The sequence below is a fragment of the Pristiophorus japonicus genome, unplaced genomic scaffold (genome assembly GCF_044704955.1).
Source record: "Pristiophorus japonicus isolate sPriJap1 unplaced genomic scaffold, sPriJap1.hap1 HAP1_SCAFFOLD_275, whole genome shotgun sequence".
Taxonomy (NCBI): domain Eukaryota; kingdom Metazoa; phylum Chordata; class Chondrichthyes; family Pristiophoridae; genus Pristiophorus; species Pristiophorus japonicus.
Window position 1 is genome coordinate 24,202 of NW_027252505.1, and position 20,451 is coordinate 44,652.

Genomic DNA, 20,451 nt, shown 5'->3' on the forward strand with positions numbered 1-20,451 from the left:
ACAGAAATCCTCAATCCCAGAGATTCATCCATCTGTTACTGAGGGGAGTGGGGCAAGGAGACTGAGAGGCGAGGGATTGTAATATTCTGGTTATATTAAGACTGGTATCTGACATTCTCCGGATCTAGCGTCAGCCTGATGGCCTGTTCTGTCATTCTCCACGCTCCCATGTCTCTCTTCCTTTATTACAGACCCAGAGACATCCCCAACTCAGGGGCCCGAGGAACAATCGACCCGTGAAACCACTGACCATCCATCCACTATCCCAGAGGGGTCTTCAACCTCAGGTATCTGCCTTGTGGGGTCCATTCTAAATGTTCCTTTCTCCCAGTGTAACTACAGAAATATTCAGTCCCTCAGATTAATTCCGGTCTCTTACTGAGGGGAGTGAGATTCAGTGACTGAGGGGAGTGGGATGGGATGATTAATGGTTATATAAAAAGGAAAAGAGTGGCTAAAGTAAATGTTGATCCCTTAGAGGACGAGACCGGGGAATTAGTAATGGGGAACATGGAGATGGCAGAAACTCTGAACAAATATTTTGTATCGGTCCATGGTAGAGGACACTAACAATATTGAAACAGTGGATAGTCAAGGAGCTATGGGGGGGAGGAACTTAACACAATCACAATCACTAAGGTGGTGCGACTCAGTAAGATAATGGGACTAAAGGCAGATAAATCCCCCGGACCTGATGGCTTGTATCCTGGGATCTTAAGAGAAGTAGCAGCAGCGATTGTGGATGCATTGGTTGTAATTTACCAAAATTCCCTGGATTCTGGGGAGGCCCCTTAAGATTGGAAAACTGCAAATGTAATGCCCCTATTTAAAAAAGGAGACAGACAAAAAGCAGGAAACGATAAACCAGTTAGCCTAACAACTGTAGTTGGGAAAATGTTGGAGTCCATTATTAAAGAAGCAGTAGCAGGATATTTGGAAAAGCAAAATTCGGTCAGGCAGAGTCAGCATGGACTTACGAAGGGAAAGTCATGTTTGACGAATTTGCTGGAGTTCTTTGAGGATGTAATGAACAGCGTGGATAAAGGGGAACCAGTGGATGTGGTGTATTTGGACTTTCAGAAGGCATTTGACAAGGTGCCACATAAAAGGTTACTGCACTGGTTTGGGGGTTATATATTAGCATGGATCGAGGATTGGCTAACTAACAGAGAACAGAGAGTCAGGATAAATGGTTGGTTCTTGGGTTGGCAATCAGTAACTAGTGGGGTGCCGCAGGGATCAGTGCTGGGACCCCAGCTATTTACAATCTATCTTAACGGCTTGGAAGAAGGGACTGAGTGTAACGTAGCCAAGTTTTCTCATGATACAAAGATGGGAAGAAAAGCAATGTGTGAGGAGGACACAAAAAACCTGCAAAAGGCCATAGACAGCTAAGTTAGTTGGCAAAAAATTAGCAGATGGAGTATAATGTTGGAAAGTGAGAGGTCATGCACTTTGTCAGAAAAAATGGAAGAGCAAGTTATTATTTAAATGGAGAAACATTGCAAAGTGCTGCAGTACAGCGGGACCTGGGGGTACTTGTGCATGAAACACAAAAGGATAGAATGCAGGTACAGCATGTGATCAGGAAGGCCAATGGAATCTTGGCCTTTATTGCAAAGGGAATGGAGTACAAAAGCAGGGAAGTCTTGCTACAGTTATACAGGGTATTGGTGAGGCCACACTGGAATACTGAATGCAGTTTTGGTTTCCATATTTACGAAAGGATATACTTGCTTTGGAGGCAGTTCAGAGAAGGTTCACTAGGTTGATTACGGAGATGAGGGGGTTGACTTTTGTGGAAAGGTTGAGTAGGTTGGGCCTCTACTCATTGGAATTCAGAAGAATGAGAGGTGATGTTATCGAAACATATAAGATTATGAGGGGGCTTGACAAGGTGGATGCAGAGAAGATGTATCCATTGATAGGAGAGACTAGAACTAGGGGACATGATCTTAGAATAAGGGGCCACCCATTTAAAACAGAGATGAAGAGAAATTTATTCTCTCAGAAGGTTGTAAATCAATGGAATTCGCTGCCTTCGAGAGCTGTGGAAGCTGGGACATTGAATAAATTTAAGACAGAAATAGACAGTTTATTAAACGATAAGGGAATAAGGGGTTATGGGGAGTTGGCGGGGAAGTGGAGCTGAGTCCATGATTGGATCAGCCCATGATCTTATTAAATGGTGGAGCAGGCTCGAGGGGCCATATGGCTTACTCCTGCTCCTATTTCTTATGTTCTTATAAAGACTAATGTCCTTCAGAGAAGGAAATCTGCCGTCCTTACCGGTCTGGCCTATATATGGGTCCAGACCCACAACAATTTGTTGGACACTTAATTGCCCTCTGAAATAGCCCAACGATCCACTCAGTGGTATGTAGGAAGGCGGCTCACCACCACCTTCTCCAGGGCAATCAGGGATGGGCAATAAATGCCGGCCTTGCCAGTGACGCCCACATCCCAGGACCCAATTTAAAAATGTAGTGAATGAGGGGCCTGGAAGATTCTGGATTTTATATAAAGACTGGTATCTGACATTCTCCGGACTCTAGTACCAGCCTGATGAACTGTTCGGGTTCTCCACTCTGCACTCTCCCATGTCTCTCTTCCTTTATTACAGACCCAGAGACATCCCCAACTCAGGGGCCCGAGGATCAATCGACCCGTGAAACCACTGACCGTCCATCCACTATCCCAGCGGGCTCTACAGCCTCAGGTATCTGCCTTGTGGGGTCCATTCTACACAGGCTGTTCACCTAATGTAACTGCTGAAATCCTCAATCCCAGAGATTCATCCATCTGTTACTGAGGGGAGTGGGTTGTAGTGACTGAGGGGTGAGGGATTGTAATATTCTGGTTATATAAAGACTGGTATCTGATATTCTCCGGATCTAGCATCAGCCTGATGGCCTGTTCTGTCATTCTCCACGCTCCCATATCTCTCTTCCTTTATTACAGATACAGAGACATCCCCAACTCAGGGGCCTGAGGATCAATCGACCCGTGAAACTACTGACCGTCCATCCATTATCCCAGAGGGGTCTTCAACCTCAGGTATCTGCCTTGTGGGGTCCATTCTAAATGTTCCTTTCTCCCAGTGTAACTACAGAAATATTCAGTCCCTCAGATCAATTCCGGTCTCTTACTGAGGGGAGTGGGATGCAGTGACTGAGGGGAGTGGGATGCAGTGACTGAGGGGAGTGGGATGCAGTGACTGAGGGGAGTGGGGATGCAGTGACTGAGGGGAGTGGGATGCAGTGACTGAGGGGAGTGGGATGCAGTGGCTGAGGGGAGTGGGATGCAGTGACTGAGGGGAGTGGGATGCAGTGACTGAGGGGAGTGGGATGCAGTGACTGAGGGGAGTGGGATGCAGTGACTGAGGGGAGTAGAATGGGATGATTACTGGTTATATAAAGACTAATGCCCTTCAGGGAAGGAAATCTGCCGCCCTTACCGGTCTGGCTTATGTATGGATCCAGCCCCACAACAATGTGTTGGAAAATTAACTGCCCCCTGAAATACCCAGCGATCCACTCAGTCGTATGCAGGAAGGCGGCTCACCACCTTCTCCAGGGCGATTAGGGATGGGCAATAAATGCCGGCCTTGCCAGTGACACCCACATCCCAGGACCCAATTTAAAAATGCAGTGACAAGGGGAATGGGTTTGGATGATTTTGGGTTATATAAAGACTGGTATCTGACATTCACCTCAGGTATCTGCCTTGTGGGGTCCATTCTACAGACTGTTCATCATAATAACTGCCGAAATCATCCGTCTCCCTCTCTCTCTGTATCTGTCTCTCTCTCTCTCTTACTCTTGTGTTCCCTCTCTCTGTCTTTATCTCTCACTTTCTCTCTGTGTCCCTGTCTCTATCACTATGACTCTTTCTCTCTGTGCCCCTGCCTGTATCTCTCTGTCCCTCTCTGTCTCTCTCTCTCTGTGCGCCTACCTGTATCTCTCTCTGTCCCTATCTCTATCACTATGTCTCTTTCTCTCTGTGTCCCTGCCTGTATCTCTCTTTCTCTCTGTGCCCCTGCCTGTATCTCTCTCTGTCCCTCTCTCTTTCTCTCTGTGCCCCTGCCTGTATCTCTCTCTGTCCCTCTCTCTCTCTGTGCCCCTACCTGTATCTCTCTCTGTCCCTCTCTCTTTCTCTCTGTGTCCCTGTCTTTATCACCATGTCTCTCTCTGTGCCCCTGCCTGTATCTCTCTCTCTCTCTGTCTCTCCCTCCTGTCCTCTCTCCATTCCATCAACCACTCAGAGTCCCAGTGAAATTCAGGCTGTCTATATTTGACCCTCAGATTCTGGGACTGTTTTGGCATCAGATGACCCTCTGTCTACACCTGAGGAATCTCCCACCTTTCAGGAGGATTTTGTTGAGGGTGAGAACATCTCAGGTTCTCAACAATTCAGGGAAATTAAATCCCTCTCTCTGTCTTAGTCAGGCGCAAATATATCGGGCCCGAGTCTCCCAAAGCAGGTGTGCCATCAGTCTGTGCACCAAGAGCCATCACTGTCGGTCACTAGCTTTGCCCGGTCGGTGCTGTCACAACACAAGTTACTGTCTCTTGTATTCGCTGTGTACAATCATTGGGGCAAACACGGGAATATATAATGTGTGCTTCACTAATCTTCTCTCGGCTTCCATCTCCACTCCTCCTCATTCTCACTGATGTAATCTCTCTGTTTATCTCCCTTTCTTTCTGTTTGTCTCTCTATATTTTTCTGATTCTCTCACTCTCTATTTCTCTCCATGGCTTTGTCTCTCTCGCTCTCTCCGTCCTTCCATTTCTCTTTGTCTCTCTATCTCTGCCTCCCTCTCTATCTCTCTCCAAGACTCTCTATCTCTGTGCCTATCTCTCTCTCTGCCTCTCGCTCTGCCTCTCGTCTCTATCTCTATTTTTCTCTCTGACTCTCTATCTGTCTCGCTCTCCCTCTGTCTCTCTAACTCTCTCTCTCTCCATCTTTCTCTCTCACTGAGAGATGGGGCAAATGTGAGAGAGCTCAGTCATTGAGTATGTCCAAGACAGAGGTGGATAATTTCGGGGAACGAAGGGATATGGGGACAGTGCGGGAAGGTGGAGTTGAGGTGGATGATCGGCCATGATCCTGCTGAATGGCGGAGCAGGCTCGAGGGGCTGAATGGCCGACTCCTGCTCCTATTTCTGATGTTCTTGAGAACGTCACAAAGGGAGAATAGAAATCATATCGGAACAGGGGACAGGAGGAGACAAAAGGGGGCGAGAGAAAGGAAGGTCGAGAATGCAAACACAGAGAGAGTAGAATGGAGGCAAGAGGGGCTGAGATAAAAAGTGAATAAAAGGGAGGGGAAGGAGAGAGTGAATGCAAAAACAGAGGCAGGAGAGCATGAAATAGAGGGGAGCAAGAATTCTAACTCGGTCCCTTTGACCTGTGCTGAACTCTCGCTCTGTTTAGGCTTTTGAAGTTGTGACTGTTGTTTTTAGATCCCAAGGAGCGGTGGATTAATGTGCAGCTTACTTCGACGACCAAGCTCCATCCTGACACGACGAAGAAGATCATTGCGGAGAGGGTGAGAGACAGCACGGCACTGAGGGCAAACACAGGGCCACACCACACCACATCCTCCCTCTCGCCGTCTGAATTCACCAGCTCCACTTCCCCCTCTGGGTATCGTCCTGTCCCCCGCAACACCCCATTCATGGAGCTGTGGTCACGGGCAGCTCGAGGGGCTGACTGGGCCTCCTCCTGTTCCTATGTAACAGGCTCCAGGAGCTGAATGGGTCTCCTCCTGTTCCTATGTCACAGGCTCCAGGGGCTGAATGGGCCTCCTCCTGTTCCTATGTCACAGGCTCCAGGGGCTGAATGGCCTCCTCCTGTTCCTGTGTAACAGGCTCCACGGGCTGAATGGCCTCCTCCTGTTCCTGTGTAACAGGCTCCAGGGGCTGAATGGCCACCTCCTGTCCCTGTGTAACAGGCTCCAGGGCCTGAATGGGCCTCCTCCTGTTCCTATGTAACAGGCTCCAGGGGCTGAATGGGCCTCCTCCTGTTCCTATGTAACAGGCTCCAGGGGCTGAATGGCCTCCTCCTGTTCCTGTGTAACAGGCTCCAGGGGCTGAATGGGCCTCCTCCTGTTCCTGTGTAACAGGCTCCAGGGGCTGAATGGGCCTCCTCCTGTTCCTGTGTAACAGGCTCGAGGGGCTGAATGGCCTCCTCCTGTTCCTATGTAACAAGCTCCAGGGGCTGAATGGGCCTCCTCCTGTTCCTGTGTAACAGGCTCCAGGGGCTGAATGGGCCTTCTCCTGTTCCTGTGTAACAGGCTTCAGGGACTGAATGGGCCTCCTCCTGTTCCTGTGTAACAGGCTCCAGGGGCTGAATGGCCTCCTCCTGTTCCTGTGTAACAGGCTCCAGGGGCTGAATGGGCCTCCTCCTGTTCCTGTGTAACAGGCTCGAGGGGCTGAATGGGCCTCCTCCTGTTCCTGTGTAACAGGTTCCAGGGGCTGAATGGCCTCCTCCTGTTCCTATGTAACAGGCTCCAGGGGCTGAATGACTTGATGATGTTAGGATCACTTCTCTTTGTTGCTTTGTCATTCTTTTCTCTCTCTCTCTCTCTCTGTCACGGTCTCTATCTCTATTGCTATCGCTCTCTGTCTCTCTCTCTCTTTCTCCATCTCTCTCGTTCACTCTCTCTCCCCCTCCATGTCTCTTTCTCTGTTTCTCTCCCATTCTATCTCTCACTGTCAGTCTCTCTCTTTCTGTTTCTCAGCCACAATCTCTTTCTCTCTCTCTCGCCCTCTGTCTATCTCTCTCTGCCACTGCCTCACGTCTTTCTCTCACACACTGTCTCTCGCTAACTGTCCCTTTATCACTTTCTCCCCTCTCTCAGTGTCACTGTTTCTCTTTCTCTCTGTCGCTCTCTCTCTCAAACACTGTCTCATTCTGTGTCTCTCTATCACTCTCTGCCACTGTCTCTGTCTCTCTATTCCCCTCTTTCGCTCTCTGTCAATGTTTATCTATATCTCTCCCTCTCTCTCTCTCTCACTGTCACGCTCTATCCTCCTCTCTATCTCTCACTCTATCCCCCTCTTTCTCTGTCACTGTTTATCTCTCTGTCACTTTCTCCCTCTTTCTCTCTCACTTTCACTCTCTCTGTCTCTCTCTATCACTATCACTGTTGCTCTCTCTATCCCGCTCTCTCCCCCGACACTCATCCTTTCTCCTCTCTCTCTATCCCCTCCTCTCCCCCTACACGCACCCTTTCTCCTGTCTCTCTCTCTCTATCCCCCTCTCTCCCCCGACACTCACCCTTTCTCCTGTCTCTCTCTCTCTCTCTCTATCCCCCTCTCTCCCCCTAAACTCACCCTTTCTCCTGTCGCTCTCTCTATCTCCCATCTTCCCCTGCACTCACCCTTTCTCCTGTCTCTCTCTCTCTCTCTATCCCCCTCTCTCCCCCGACACTCACCCTTTCTCCTGTCATAAAAACATAGAAAATAGGTGCAGGAGTAGGCCATTCGGCCCTTCGAGCCTGCACCACCATTCAATGAGTTCATGGCTGAACATGCAACTTCAGTACGCCAAGCCTGCTTTCTCGCCATAGCCCTTGATCCCCCTAGTAGTAAGGACCACATCTAACTCCGTTTGAATATATTTAGTGAATTGGCCTCAACAACTTCCTGTGGTAGAGAATTCCACAGGTTCACCACTCTCTGGGTGAAGAAGTTTCTCCTCATCTCGGTCCTAAATGGCTTACCCCTTATCCTTAGACTGTGACCCCTGGTTCTGGACTTCCCCAACATTGGGAACACTCTTCCTGCATCTAACCTGTCTAAACCCGTCAGAATTTTAAACGTTTCTATGAGATCCCCTCTCATTCTTCTGAACTCTTGAATACAGGCCCAGTTGATCCAGTCTTTCTTGATAGGTCAGTCCTGCCATCCCGGGAATCAGTCTGGTGAACCTTCGCTGCACTCCCTCAATAGCAAGAATGTCCTTCCTCAAGTTAGGAGACCAAAACTGTACACAATACTCCAGGTGTGGCCTCACCAAGGCCCTGTACAACTGTAGTAACACCTCCCTGCCCCTGTACTCAAATCCCCTCGCTATGAAGGCCAATATGCCATTTGCTTTCTTAACCGCCTGCTGTACCTGCATGCCAACCTTCAATGACTGATGTAGCATGACACCCAGGTCTCGTTGCACCTCCCCTTTTCCTAATCTGTCACCATTCAGATAATAGTCTGTCTCTCTGTTTTTACCACCAAAGTGGATAACCTCACATTAATTCACATTATACTTCATCTGCCATGCATTTGCCCACTCACCGAACCTATCCAAGTCACTCTGCAGCCTCATAGCATCCTCCTCGCAGCTCACACTGCCACCCAACTTAGTGTCATCCACAAATTGGAGATACTACATTTAATCCCCTCGTCGAAATCATTAATGTACAATGTAAACAGCTGGGGCCCCAGCACAGAACCTTGCGGTACCCCACTAGTCACTGCCTGCCATTCTGAAAAGTACCCATTTACTCCTACTCTTTGCTTCCTGTCTGACAACCAGTTCTCAATCCACGTCAGCACACTACCCCCAATCCCATGTGCTTTAACTTTGCACATTAATCTCTTGTGTGGGACCTTGTCGAAAGTCTTCTAAAAGTCCAAATACACCACATCAACTGGTTGTCCCTTGTCCATTCTACTGGAAACATCCCCAAAAAATTCCAGAAGATTTGTCAAGCATGATTTCCCTTTCACAAATCCATGCTGACTTGGACCTATCATGTCACCTTTTTCCAAATGTGCGCTATGACATCCTTAATAATTGATTCCATCATTTTACCCACTTCTGATGTCAGGCTGACCGGTCTATAATTCCCTGTTTTCTCTCTCCCTCCTTTTTTAAAAAGTGGGGTTACATTGGCTACCCTCCACTCCATAGGAACTGATCCAGAGTCGAGGGAATGTTGGAAAATGACTGTCAATGCATCCGCTATTTCCAAGGCCACCTCCTTAACATTGAAACATAGAAACATAGAAAATAGGTGCAGGAGTAGGCCATTCGGCCCTTCTAGCCTGCACCGCCATTCAATGAGTTCATGGCTGAACATTCAACTTCAGTACCCCATTCCTGCTTTCTCGCCATACCCCTTGATCCCCCTAGCAGTAAGGACCTCATCTAACTCCTTTTTGAATATATTTAGTGAATTGGCCTCAACAACTTTCTGTGGTAGAGAATTCCACAGGTTCACCACTCTCTGGGTGAAGAAGTTCCTCCGCATCTCGGTCCTAAATGGCTTACCCCTTATCCTTAGACTGTGACCCCTGGTTCTGGACTTCCCCAACATTGGGAACATTCTTCCTGCATCTAACCTGTCTAACCCCGTCATAATTTTATATGTTTCTATGAGGTCCCCTCTCATTCTTCTGAACTCCAGTGAATACAAGCCCAGTTGATCCAGTCTTTCTTGATAGGTCAGTCCCGCCATCCCGGGAATCAGTCTGGTGAACCTTCGCTGCACTCCCTCAATAGCAAGAATGTCCTTCCTCAGGTTAGGAGACCAAAACTGTACACAATACTCCAGGTGTGGCCTCACCAATGCCCTGTACAACTGTAGCAACACCTCCCTGCCCCTGTACTCAAATCCCCTTGCTATGAAGGCCAACATGCCATTTGCTTTCTTAACCGCCTGCTGCACCTGCATGCCAACCTTCAATGACTCATGTACCATGACACCCAGGTCTCTTTGCACCTCCCCTTTTCCTAATCTGTCACCATTCAGATAATAGTCTGTCTCTCTGTTTTTACCACCAAAGTGGATAACCTCACATTTATCCACATTATACTTCATCTGCCATGCATTTGCCCACTCACCTAACCTATCCAAGTCGCTCTGCAGCCTCACAGCATCCTCCTCGCAGCTCACACTGCCACCCAACTTAGTGTCATCCGCAAATTTGGAGATACTACATTTAATCCCCTCATCTAAATCATTAATGTACAGTGTAAACAGCTGGGGCCCCAGCACAGAACCTTGCGGTACCCCACTAGTCACTGCCTGCCATTCTGAAAAGTACCCATTTACTCCTACTCTTTGCTTCCTGTCTGACAACCAGTTCTCAATCCATGTCAGTACACTACCCCCAATCCCATGTGCTCTAACTTTGCACATCAATCTCTTGTATGGGACCTTGTCGAACGCCTTCTGAAAGTCCAAATATACCACATCAACTGGTTCTCCCTTATCCACTCTACTGGAAACATCCTCAAAAAATTCCAGAAGATTTGTCAAGCATGATTTCCCTTTCACAAATCCATGCTGACTTGGACCTATCATGTCACCTCTTTCCAAATGCACTGCTATGACATCCTTAATAATTGATTCCATCATTTTACCCACTACCGATGTCAGGCTGACCGGTCTATAATTCCCTGTTTTCTCTCTCCCTCCTTTTTTAAAAAGTGGGGACTCTGGGATGCAGACCATCAGGCCCTGGGGATTTATCGCCCTTCAATCCCATCAATTTCCCCAACACAATTTCCCGACTAATAAGGATTTCCCTCAGTTCCTCCTCCTTACTAGACCCTTTGACCCATTTTATATCCGGAAGGTTGTTTATGTCCTCCTTCGTGAATACCGAACCAAAGTACTTGTTCAATTGGTCTGCCATTTCTTTGTTCCCCGTTATGACTTCCCCTGATTCTGACTGCAGGGGACCTACGTTTGTCTTTACTAACCTTTTTCTCTTTACATATCTATAGATGCTTTTGCAGTCCGTCTTAATGTCCCCTGCAAGCTTCCTCTCGTACTCTATTTTCCCTGCCCGAATCAAACCCTTTGTCCTCCTCTGCTGAGTTCTAAATTTCTCCCTGTCCCCGGGTTCGCTGCTATTTCGGGCCAATTTGTATGCCACTTCCTTGGCTTTAGTACTATCCCTGATTTTCCTTGATAGCCACGGTTGAGCCACCTTCCCTTTTTTATTTTTACGCCAGACAGGGATGTACAATTGTTGTAGTTCATCCATGCGGTCTCTAAATGTCTGCCATTGCCCATCCACAGTCAACCCCTTCAGTATCATTCGCCAATCTATCCTAGCCAATTCACGCCTCATACCTTCAAAGTTACCCTTCTTTAAGTTCTGGACCATGGTCTCTGAATTAACTGTTTCATTCTCCATCCTAATGTAGAATTCCACCATATTATGGTCACTCTTCCCCAAAGGGCCTCGCACAACGCGATTGCTAATTAATCCTCTCTCATTACACAACACCCAGTCTAAGATGGCCTCCCCACTAGTTGGTTTCTCGACATATTGGTCTAGAAAACCATCCCTTATGCACTCCAGGAAATCCTCCTCCACCGTATTGCTTCCAGTTTGGTTAGCCCAATCTATCTGCATATTAAAGTCACCCATGATAACTGCTGCACCTTTATTGCATGCACCCCTAATTTCCTGTTTGATGCCCTCCCCAACATCACTACTGCTGTTTGGAGGTCTGTATACAACTCCCACTAACGTCTTTTGCCCTTTGGTGTTCTGCAGCTCTACCCATATAGATTCCACATCATCCAAGCTAATGTCCTTCCTAACTATTGCATTAATCTCCTCTTTAACCAGCAATGCTACCCCACCTGCTTTTCCTTTTATTCTATCCTTCCTGAACGTTGAATACCCCTGGATGTTGAGTTCCCAGCCCTGATCATCCTGGAGCCATGTCTCTGTAATCCCAATCACATCATATTTGTTAACATCTATTTGCACAGTTAATTCATCCACCTTATTACGGATACTGTTGCTCTCTCGATCTCCCTCTCTCCCCTTATACTCCCCCTTTCTCCTCTCTCTCTCTGTCCCCCTCTCTCCCCTACACCCACCCTTTCTCCTGTCTCTCTATCCCCCTCTCTCCCCCTGCACTCAGCCTTTCTCCTCTCTCTCTCTCTATCCCCCTCTCTCCCCCTACACTCACCCTTTCTCCTGTCTCTCTCTCTATCCCCCTCTCTCCCCCTGCACTCACCCTTTCTCCTGTCTCTCTCTCTCTCTCTCCCCCTACACTCACCCTTTCTCCTGTCTCTCTCTCTCTCTCTATCCCCCTCTCTCCTCCTGCACTCCACCCTTACTGTAACACTCACCCTTTCTCCTGTCTCTCTCTCTCTCTCTCTCTCTCTATCTATCCCCCTCTCTCCCCTTGCACTCACTCTTTCTCCTGTCTCTATCCCCCTCTCTCCCCCTGCACTCCCCCCTTGCTGTAACACTCACCCTTTCTCCTGTCTCTCTCTCTCTCTCTCTCTCTCTACCCCCCCTCTCTCCCTACTCTCACCCTTTCTCCTGTCTCTCTATCCCCCTCTCTCCTCCTGCACTCCACCCTTACTGTAACACTCACCCTTTCTCCTGTCTCTCTCTCTCTCTCTCTCTATCTATCCCCCTCTCTCCCCCTGCACTCACCCTTTCTCCTGTCTCTATCCCCCTCTCCCCCTGCACTCCCCTCTTGCTGTAACACTCACCCTTTCTCCTGTCTCTCTCTCTCTCTCTCCCCCTACACTCACCCTTTCTCCTGTCTCTCTCTCTCTCTCTATCCCCCTCTCTCCTCCTGCACTCCACCCTTACTGTAACACTCACCCTTTCTCCTGTCTCTCTCTCTCTCTCTCTCTCTCTATCCCCCTCTCCCCCTGCACTCCCCCCTTGCTGTAACACCCACACTTTCTCCTGTCTGTGATGCAGATTAATCAGATGATAAAGGAACAATGCCCAAACGAGGAGTTCCGTTTCAAACTGGAGGACGTTGAGTGCTCGGATGGGAATTGACGGAGCAAGCGGGTCAGCCAGAGCCCGTGATGCCGTCTCCGTGTGTGTGTGTGTGACAGCCTGCCTCGATTCCGGCTCTGCCTGACCGACCGTTGTCTTGTTTAACCCAAGGAAACTCTCTACAAAAGGTTAACCTTCAACGAGACGCGTGCTATTCTTGTATCACTATTGATTCCTCTTCATACTGCGAGGGTGTGGGAGCTTTGAGCGTTAGCGGTGGGAAATACCATCCCATGTTTAAGTAGTAACCACTGGGCCGAGACTGAGCCTCCAGCTCGGGCCTGTTTCAGGCTGAGGGGACCTCCTGCTCAGTGAGGGAATCTCAGCAAAGACCCAGCCAGCCAGCATTGTGCAGAGGCTCCTGAGCTTCAGGGAGCTGTCAGTCAGCGCTGATAACGGGCGGGCGGGAGGTAGTCCTGGCCAAAGGAGAACCTCTGGGTGGATATCAGCATTGTCATTGGGGTTTCCCTAGAGTGGGGGCAAGTAGCTGGTTGTGGTCCTTACAGAATTCATTATAGACTTATAAGTAAAGATATTCTTTGGTAGAACAGCAATTATATGAGAGAAAAGCTAACCGTTTTGATAAGATGAGGGAGGAATGGAGTAAACCGAGCTCATGAGTCCAGTGTAAAATAGGTAAGGGTGCCAGTTTTATTAACCGAAGTTACTGGTAATGGGCGGGTCCAGTGAGATTCTCCCGACACGGAGATTTATTCCTGAGGAAGTGGAAAGCCAAAGGTTTGCATCTTGACCCACGTCAGTGAACAGGCGTGTTGTGGAAATGACCCAGTGGTTGGTCCCCATTCTGTGGTGTGACGGTGGAAAGCTGCAGATGTGAGCCAGACATGGTCAGGACAGTTGTAGCTTCCATTGATGGATATTTGGACAAGGGGGAAACTGGAGCTTAGAAAGGAGCAATAAAGTGGTGGACGGAAATGGGGATTTGTACTGCAAGGGTGTGTAGGGCCTGAATACTGAGCTCAGAACTGTAAGGCCCTTTGAGCTCCTGACCATCGGCTGTGTCTGTAAGCCCCATCGATTTAGTGTGTGTTTAAGTGCTACTGCATGATCTGTACTGCTCAATAAATCAACCAACACTTAACCTGCACGTGTCAAGAAGCTTATTGATCTTGGAGGAATGGCGAGATCACCTGATCAGGAAAAGCCGGTGTTTTTCTCCCGGTAAGGAACACTCGCTGTCCAATGATTGGTGGAGAGAGGCTGGGGGGTCAGATGGGATGTCACTGTAACCGGTGGGTGGGATCTGTCCATCTCCAGCACCCAGTGTGCCCCCTCCCCCATTGTATTCTGCTCACCTTGGCTAATCCATCTCACTCAAAATGGCTCACACAGGGACATGGGGACAGGAGTAGGTGGTTCAGTCCCTCGAGCCTGTTCCCCCACTCAATGAGATCATGGCTGATCTGTACCTTAACTCTGTCTACCTGCCTTGGTCCCATATCCCTTGGTACCCTTACCCAACAAAAGGCTCAGTATTGACATCTGTCATTAACCCCCAGCCTCAACAGGTTTCTGTGGGGATAGAATCCCAGATTTACACTACCCTTTGCGTGAAGAAGTTTTTCCTCACATCATCCCTGATCGGCCTAGCTCACATTTTTGAGGTTATGCCCCATAAGAACATAAGAAATAGGAACAGGAGTAGGCCACACGGCCCCTCGAGCCTGCTCCGTAATTCAATACGATCATGGCTGATCCGATCATGGACTCAGCTCCACTTCCCCGCCCGCTCCCCTTAACCCTTCACTCCCCTACAGTGCAAGAATCTGTCTATCTCCACCTTGAATATATTCAATGACCCAGCCTCCACAGCTCTCTGCGGCAGAGAATTCCAAAGATTCACGACCCTCTGACAGAAGAAATTCCTCCTTTTCTCCGTCATAAATGGGCGGCCTCTTATTCAGAAACGATGTCCCCGAGTTCTGGATTCACCAACGATGAGAAATATCCTCTCAGCATTTACCCTGTCGGGCTCCCTCAGTATCTTATACATTTCAATAAGATCACCTCTCATTCTTCGAAATTCCAATGTGTACAGGCCCAACTGCTCAACCTTTCCTCATAAGACAATCCCTTCATCCCGGGAGTGTGCCAGTATTTACAGGGGACCCCAGGAGATTGTCAGTATTTACACGGGGTCCCCAGGAGTGCGTCAGTATTTACAGGAGGTCCCCAGGAATGCGTCAGTATTTACAGGAGGTCCCTGGGAGTGTGTCCGTATTTACAGGGGACCCCAGGAGATTGTCAGTATTTACACGGGGTCCCCAGGAGTGCGTCAGTATTTACAGGGGGTCCCTGGGAGTGTGTCCGTATTTACAGTAAGTGCCCGGGAGTATGTCAGTATTTCCATTGTGTCCCCGGGAGTGTATCAGTATTTATAGGGGGTCCCTGGGAGTGTGTCAGTATTTATAGGGGGTCCCTGGGAGTGTGTCAGTATTTATAGGGGGTCCCTGGGAGTGTGTCAGTATTTACAGGGGGTCCCCGGGGGTGTGTCAGTATTTACAGGGGGTCCGCGGGAGTGTGTCAGTATTTACAGGCGGTCCCTGGGAGTATGTTAGTATCTACAGGGGGTCCCTGGGAGTGTGTCAGTATTTACAGGGGGTCCCCATGAGTGCGTCAGTATTTCCATTGGGTTCCCGGGAGTGTGTCAATATTTATAGGGGGTCCCTGGGAGTGTGTCAGTATTTCCATTGGGTCCCTGGGAGTGTGTCAGTATTTACAGGAGGTCCCTGGGAGTATGTCAGTAATTACAGGGTGTGCTCGGGAGTGTGTCAGTGTTTACACGAGGTCCCCGGGAGTGTGTCAGTATTTACAGGGGGTCCCTGGGAGTGTGTCAATATTTATAGGGGGTCCCTGGGAGTGTGTCAGTATTTATAGGGGGTCCCTGGGAGTGTGTCAGTATTTACAGGGGGTCCGCGGGAGTGTGTCAGTATTTACACGGGGTCCCCGGGAATGTGTCAGTATTTACAGGAGGTCCCCAGGAGTGTGTCAGTATTTACAGGCGGTCCCTGGGAGTATGTTAGTATCTACAGTGGGTCCCCATGAGTGCGTCAGTATTTCCATTGGGTTCCCGGGAGTGTGTCAGTATTTACAGGGTGTCCCCGGGAGTGTGTCAGTATTTCCATTGGGTTCCCGGGAGTGTGTCAGTATTTACAGGGTGTCCCCGGGAGTGTGTCAGTATTTATAGGGGGTCCCCGGGAGTGCGTCATTATTTACAGGAGGTCCCTGGGAGTATGTCAGTAATTACAGGGGGTGCTCGGGAGTGTGTCAGTATTTACAGGGGGTGCTCGGGAGTGTGTCAGTATTCACAGGGGGTCCCCCGGAGTGTGTCAGTATTTACAGGGGGTCCCTGGAAGTGTGTAGGTATTTACAGGGGTCCCTGGGAGTGTGTCAGTATTTACAGGGAGTCCCCGGGAATGTGTCAGTATTTACAGGGGGTGCTCTGGAGTGTGTTAGTATTTACAGGGGGTCCCCGGGAATGTGTCAGTATTTACAGGGGGTTCCCGGAGGTGTCAATATTTACAGGAGGTCCTCGGGAGTGTGTCAGTATTTACAAGGAGCCCCATAGTGTATCACTATATACTTACTCGGTCACTGAGGTAAACATGCCCCAGATGTTGGGGAACCCTCTGCTGGTGTGAGCCCGGGCTGGAGCCCCGAGGACACGGGGGTGACATCGAGCGCAACATCTGCAAAAGATCGGACATGAGAATGTTAATTCCTGGATTCTTTTACCTCAATCTGGTTCAGTAAAATTACTGAGTCGAATACCTCTTGTGCTTTGAACAAAGCAGTCTTTATTACCGGCCAGTAAGACCTATCAGACAGAAGATATACTCTCTGGATAGAGCGTACACACTCCCTACGGATAGGTGAAGTTACATCGTAAAGCGTTAACAGTTATACAGTTTTGAAATCAGATAACAAAATACAAATGGATTGACAGTCTAACTCAGTCACTCATTAGTCAATCTATATGAGATGTTCTTCTTGAAAGCTTAAGTATTGCCTCCAAATGTTTCAATCTAATGGTGTGACTATTAACTGAGACCTTGCAATTCTGCAGATGTATTTCATGTTACAATTATATATTATTGGCAGGATTAGTGACTTGAAACCTTGAGACAGACTGTTAGCTATGCTGATGTTGCACTATTTGCAATCTGACATTCTCCCAGCTATTCTTCCATGGCTTATACATTTTCATATATCCCGTTTACTTTACTGTCCTTAATTCCATATATTCCGTTCAGATATCCACATCCCCCCTTTTATCATTCTATGATAACATTTAGGATCATTCTATGAGTATTGCATTGTTGAGTAGTTCTCTAGTTTGTTGGATCATAACCCGGGAACCCTTGACCACAAGAGGGTCTGCTAACCTTGTCATTGCTTTACAGCAGAGGTTAAGGCAACCAACAATCAAACAGCAGGTAATTATTATGATGAGAACAATTGCGCCATGTATTAGATAGGATCTCCAAGATCCACCCAGAAACCAATCAAACCTGCTAAGTTCTTTTGCTGGTGTGGATAACTTTTTCACCTCCCTCCTTATGTGATCGGCAAGGTGGGTTATGTTTTCTGAACTATCAGGAATGTAAGTGCAACATTCAGATCCTATCAGGGCACACGTTCCCCCTTTCTCAGCTAACAGGTAATCGAGGGCCATTCGGTTTTGTAATGCTACGGTCCTTATCGCTACCATTTCAGCTGTGATGCCCTCCAGAGCCTCAGCAGTGCGGTTAGCTACCTGTTCCAATATCGTTTCTTTGAATCCATCTAACAGTCTCAGTTAGGGTCAGGGGAACGGTGCGCAAAGGAATTCCCCCTTTAGAATGTATAGGGATATGTGAACACACCCAGCATCTAGTGAAGTGCCCTTTTTCCGCATAAACGTAAGACATATACAAAAAGGTGTTTACATGGAGCTCTCGCCTTTGTCTTCCTTCCCGTGCACCAAAACTGTCATATATCAACACTATTATGCAGACAGTAGCATACAGACACAGTCTCATCTTATAAATAGTCCAATTATTTAGCTGATAAAAAGAGTTCTGTTTTCACGTTTCCCTTCAGGTTTCCGTCAGTGTGTTTGGCTGTTTGACAGGTAAGAGTTCAAACTGATCCTCCTTCAACTGCCTTGTTCAGCTATAGGGAGGAGGAGATCTGGAACAGAAACAGGAATTAGACTAACCAGCAAAATTTGTTTAAATGGTGATGAGCTTGCAGTGGTGCAGGTGAACCCAGGCACTTTTCCCCTCAACCTTGGCTGCAGTGGGGGTAGTGAGTGACACCTAAAAAGGCCCCTCCCATTGTGGCTCTAATCCCTTCCGAATCCATACTTCCCTGGTGCCACGAGGGACAATTCGGGTAAAACTGGGAGGTCGAGGTGAGCATCTTGAACCTGGTTGTGAACTAGTCGCAGAGCCTGAGTCAGAGAAAGAACATAGGTGGTCATCAGTCTAGCTGAGATCTCATATCTAGGAACAATTTCCCTCATTAACACCTTAACAACAGTCTGAGTCTTATCGTCCAGGTTAGGGTAGGCTTCAATCCATCTGCTAAACACATCTACTATTACTAACACATACCTGTAACACTGAACTTTTTGCAACTCAATGTAGTTCAACTGAAATGTCTCAAAGGGACCTTCGGGTAGGGGCGTTTTACCCCAATCACAGGGGACTCCCTTCCCTGGATTATGTTGCTGGCCAACCAGGCAACGACTACTGATGTTCTGGGTGAGCGCCTGGAGTTTAGGGTGCCACCAAGTAGCCAAAAGTGTGTCACTCGTGGTCCTTGCTCCACAATGAGTAGCAATATGCAGACATTCTATAACCCATGAGGCCAACTCGTCAGACATGCAAGTCTGTTCCGCGGGAGTGGTCCAGAGTTTAGAAACATTGTCATAAGTACATGCATAATATTTCCACAACAGTTTATCTTTTTCAGGAGCGTCCCCCTGTGCTTTTATAACATCTTGGATGGTTGGCATTGGTTTTTTTCCGAGGCTAACTTATCCTTCGAAGGATTTTTAATCTGACTCATAATTTTGGGCACTACCATCTGTTGGTCACGAGAGGCCTGTTTGGCCTCTTGGTCAGGACAACGATTCCGTATATCAACCAGAGAATTTCCGGTAGTATGGGCGGTACATTTGACAATGGCAATGCGTTTGGGGAACATGAGGGCTTGCAACAAATCAGATACTAACTGTTTGAGATATCTCATTCCCCTGTGAGGTTAGGAATCCCCTATTTTTCCATAATTGTCCGAAATCATAGGCCACCCCAAAGGCATACCTAGAGTCGGTATAGATATTGACTTTGAGATCTTTGGCCAAGATACAGGCTTGGGTGAGGGCGAATTGTTCAGCTTGTTGAGCAGAATAGGCGGTTTCAAAGCAGCAGATTCCAAGACCTGATTCTCCTGGTTTACTATGGCGTATCCTGAGATTCGTGTATCTTCTTGATTAATAGAAGTACTTCCGTCAACATACATAAACAATCATGACTGGGTTCTTCCTCATCTTGGGGTGGCTCAGTAAGAATACAGTCTGGATCTTCCATCAACTAAATCTTCCCTGACTGATATGGCCTCTTAAATTAAAGATAAGCAATCATGACTGGGTTCTTCCTCATCTTGGGGTGGCTCAGTAAGAAAACAGGCTGGATTATTTGCAGTACAGTGCCGAAAAGTCAGTTTAGGATTGCCTGTGATTTCAGTGGGTTCTGTCGGATAGAGGGCCAGTCCACATTGCCCTGCACTGGGATCTCAATTAATGGGAGTATAACCCACTTGGGAGGGGTCCTCTGCCCACACATGAAGATCCACATAGTCAGGTATGCCGGAGCCAGTATGATGCTGTAGAGTCCTTAAGACCTTCTCGGGGTCCCCATGAAATTGGACTGTTCGGCCATGTTTTATTTGCACATCCCGGCTGGTAGGGTCAGCCTCATCTATGGCCTTGCGTACCATAACTCCCAAATCCTTAGCATGGTGAGGGGCTAATACTTCACGAGCAATATGCGGTGCCATTGTTAGGGGCTGTTTCCACAGATTCTTATCCACTTCCACAAAATCTGCCTCTCTTTCCAGTCCAGTCACTCTAGCCCTGAATAGAATTCCCTTCACTTCCCCTTCGTGATCCTGATAAAAGTTCTGCAGGTCCTGATTCTTTCCACTGGGATCGTATGCTAGGGTCACGTGATAGGGTGCCTGCGGCAGGTCCAGAGACCACCACTGAGGGGTTCTAGTGGTATAATACTGCCGCTTAAGGGTTTCCTGTTTTACAATAATCCCATTATCTCCACACTCCAAATGCAACTGGAATTTGCAAAGGAGGTCTCTAGCCATCAAGTTACAGTCCAGATTGGTTGTGATAACAACTCGATGTTCCACCGATTCTTCCTGGTAACCCATTTTAACCGGTTCTGACACTGGGAATGTCGAGATTTGTACCAAGAATCCTGAAAGTTCCTGTGTTTCAGTAGAGGCAGGGAGTTTAAGCTTTGATTGTACAGAAGACATGAAGGCTCCCGTATCTATCAAAAAGGGTTGCCACTCATTCAGAATGGGTTCGTCGTCCGGGGAGGATCCCTGCACAATCAAGCTGCGTAGTCAATTGGGGGACAATTGA

General features: G+C 48.1%; 1 protein-coding gene across 1 annotated transcript in view; it reads left to right on the forward strand.

Moving 5' to 3' along the window:
- The window catches only part of LOC139247609 (uncharacterized), a 36,500-nt gene extending 23,715 nt beyond the window's left edge, over window positions 1-12,785 (forward strand). The window contains exons 6-10 of the mRNA XM_070871681.1: window positions 192-287; window positions 2,624-2,719; window positions 2,962-3,057; window positions 5,469-5,554; window positions 12,702-12,785. Of these exons, the coding sequence (XP_070727782.1) occupies window positions 192-287; window positions 2,624-2,719; window positions 2,962-3,057; window positions 5,469-5,554; window positions 12,702-12,785 (458 nt within the window). The remainder of the gene's footprint in view (window positions 1-191; window positions 288-2,623; window positions 2,720-2,961; window positions 3,058-5,468; window positions 5,555-12,701) is intronic.
- The last annotated feature ends 7,666 nt before the right edge of the window (window positions 12,786-20,451 follow it).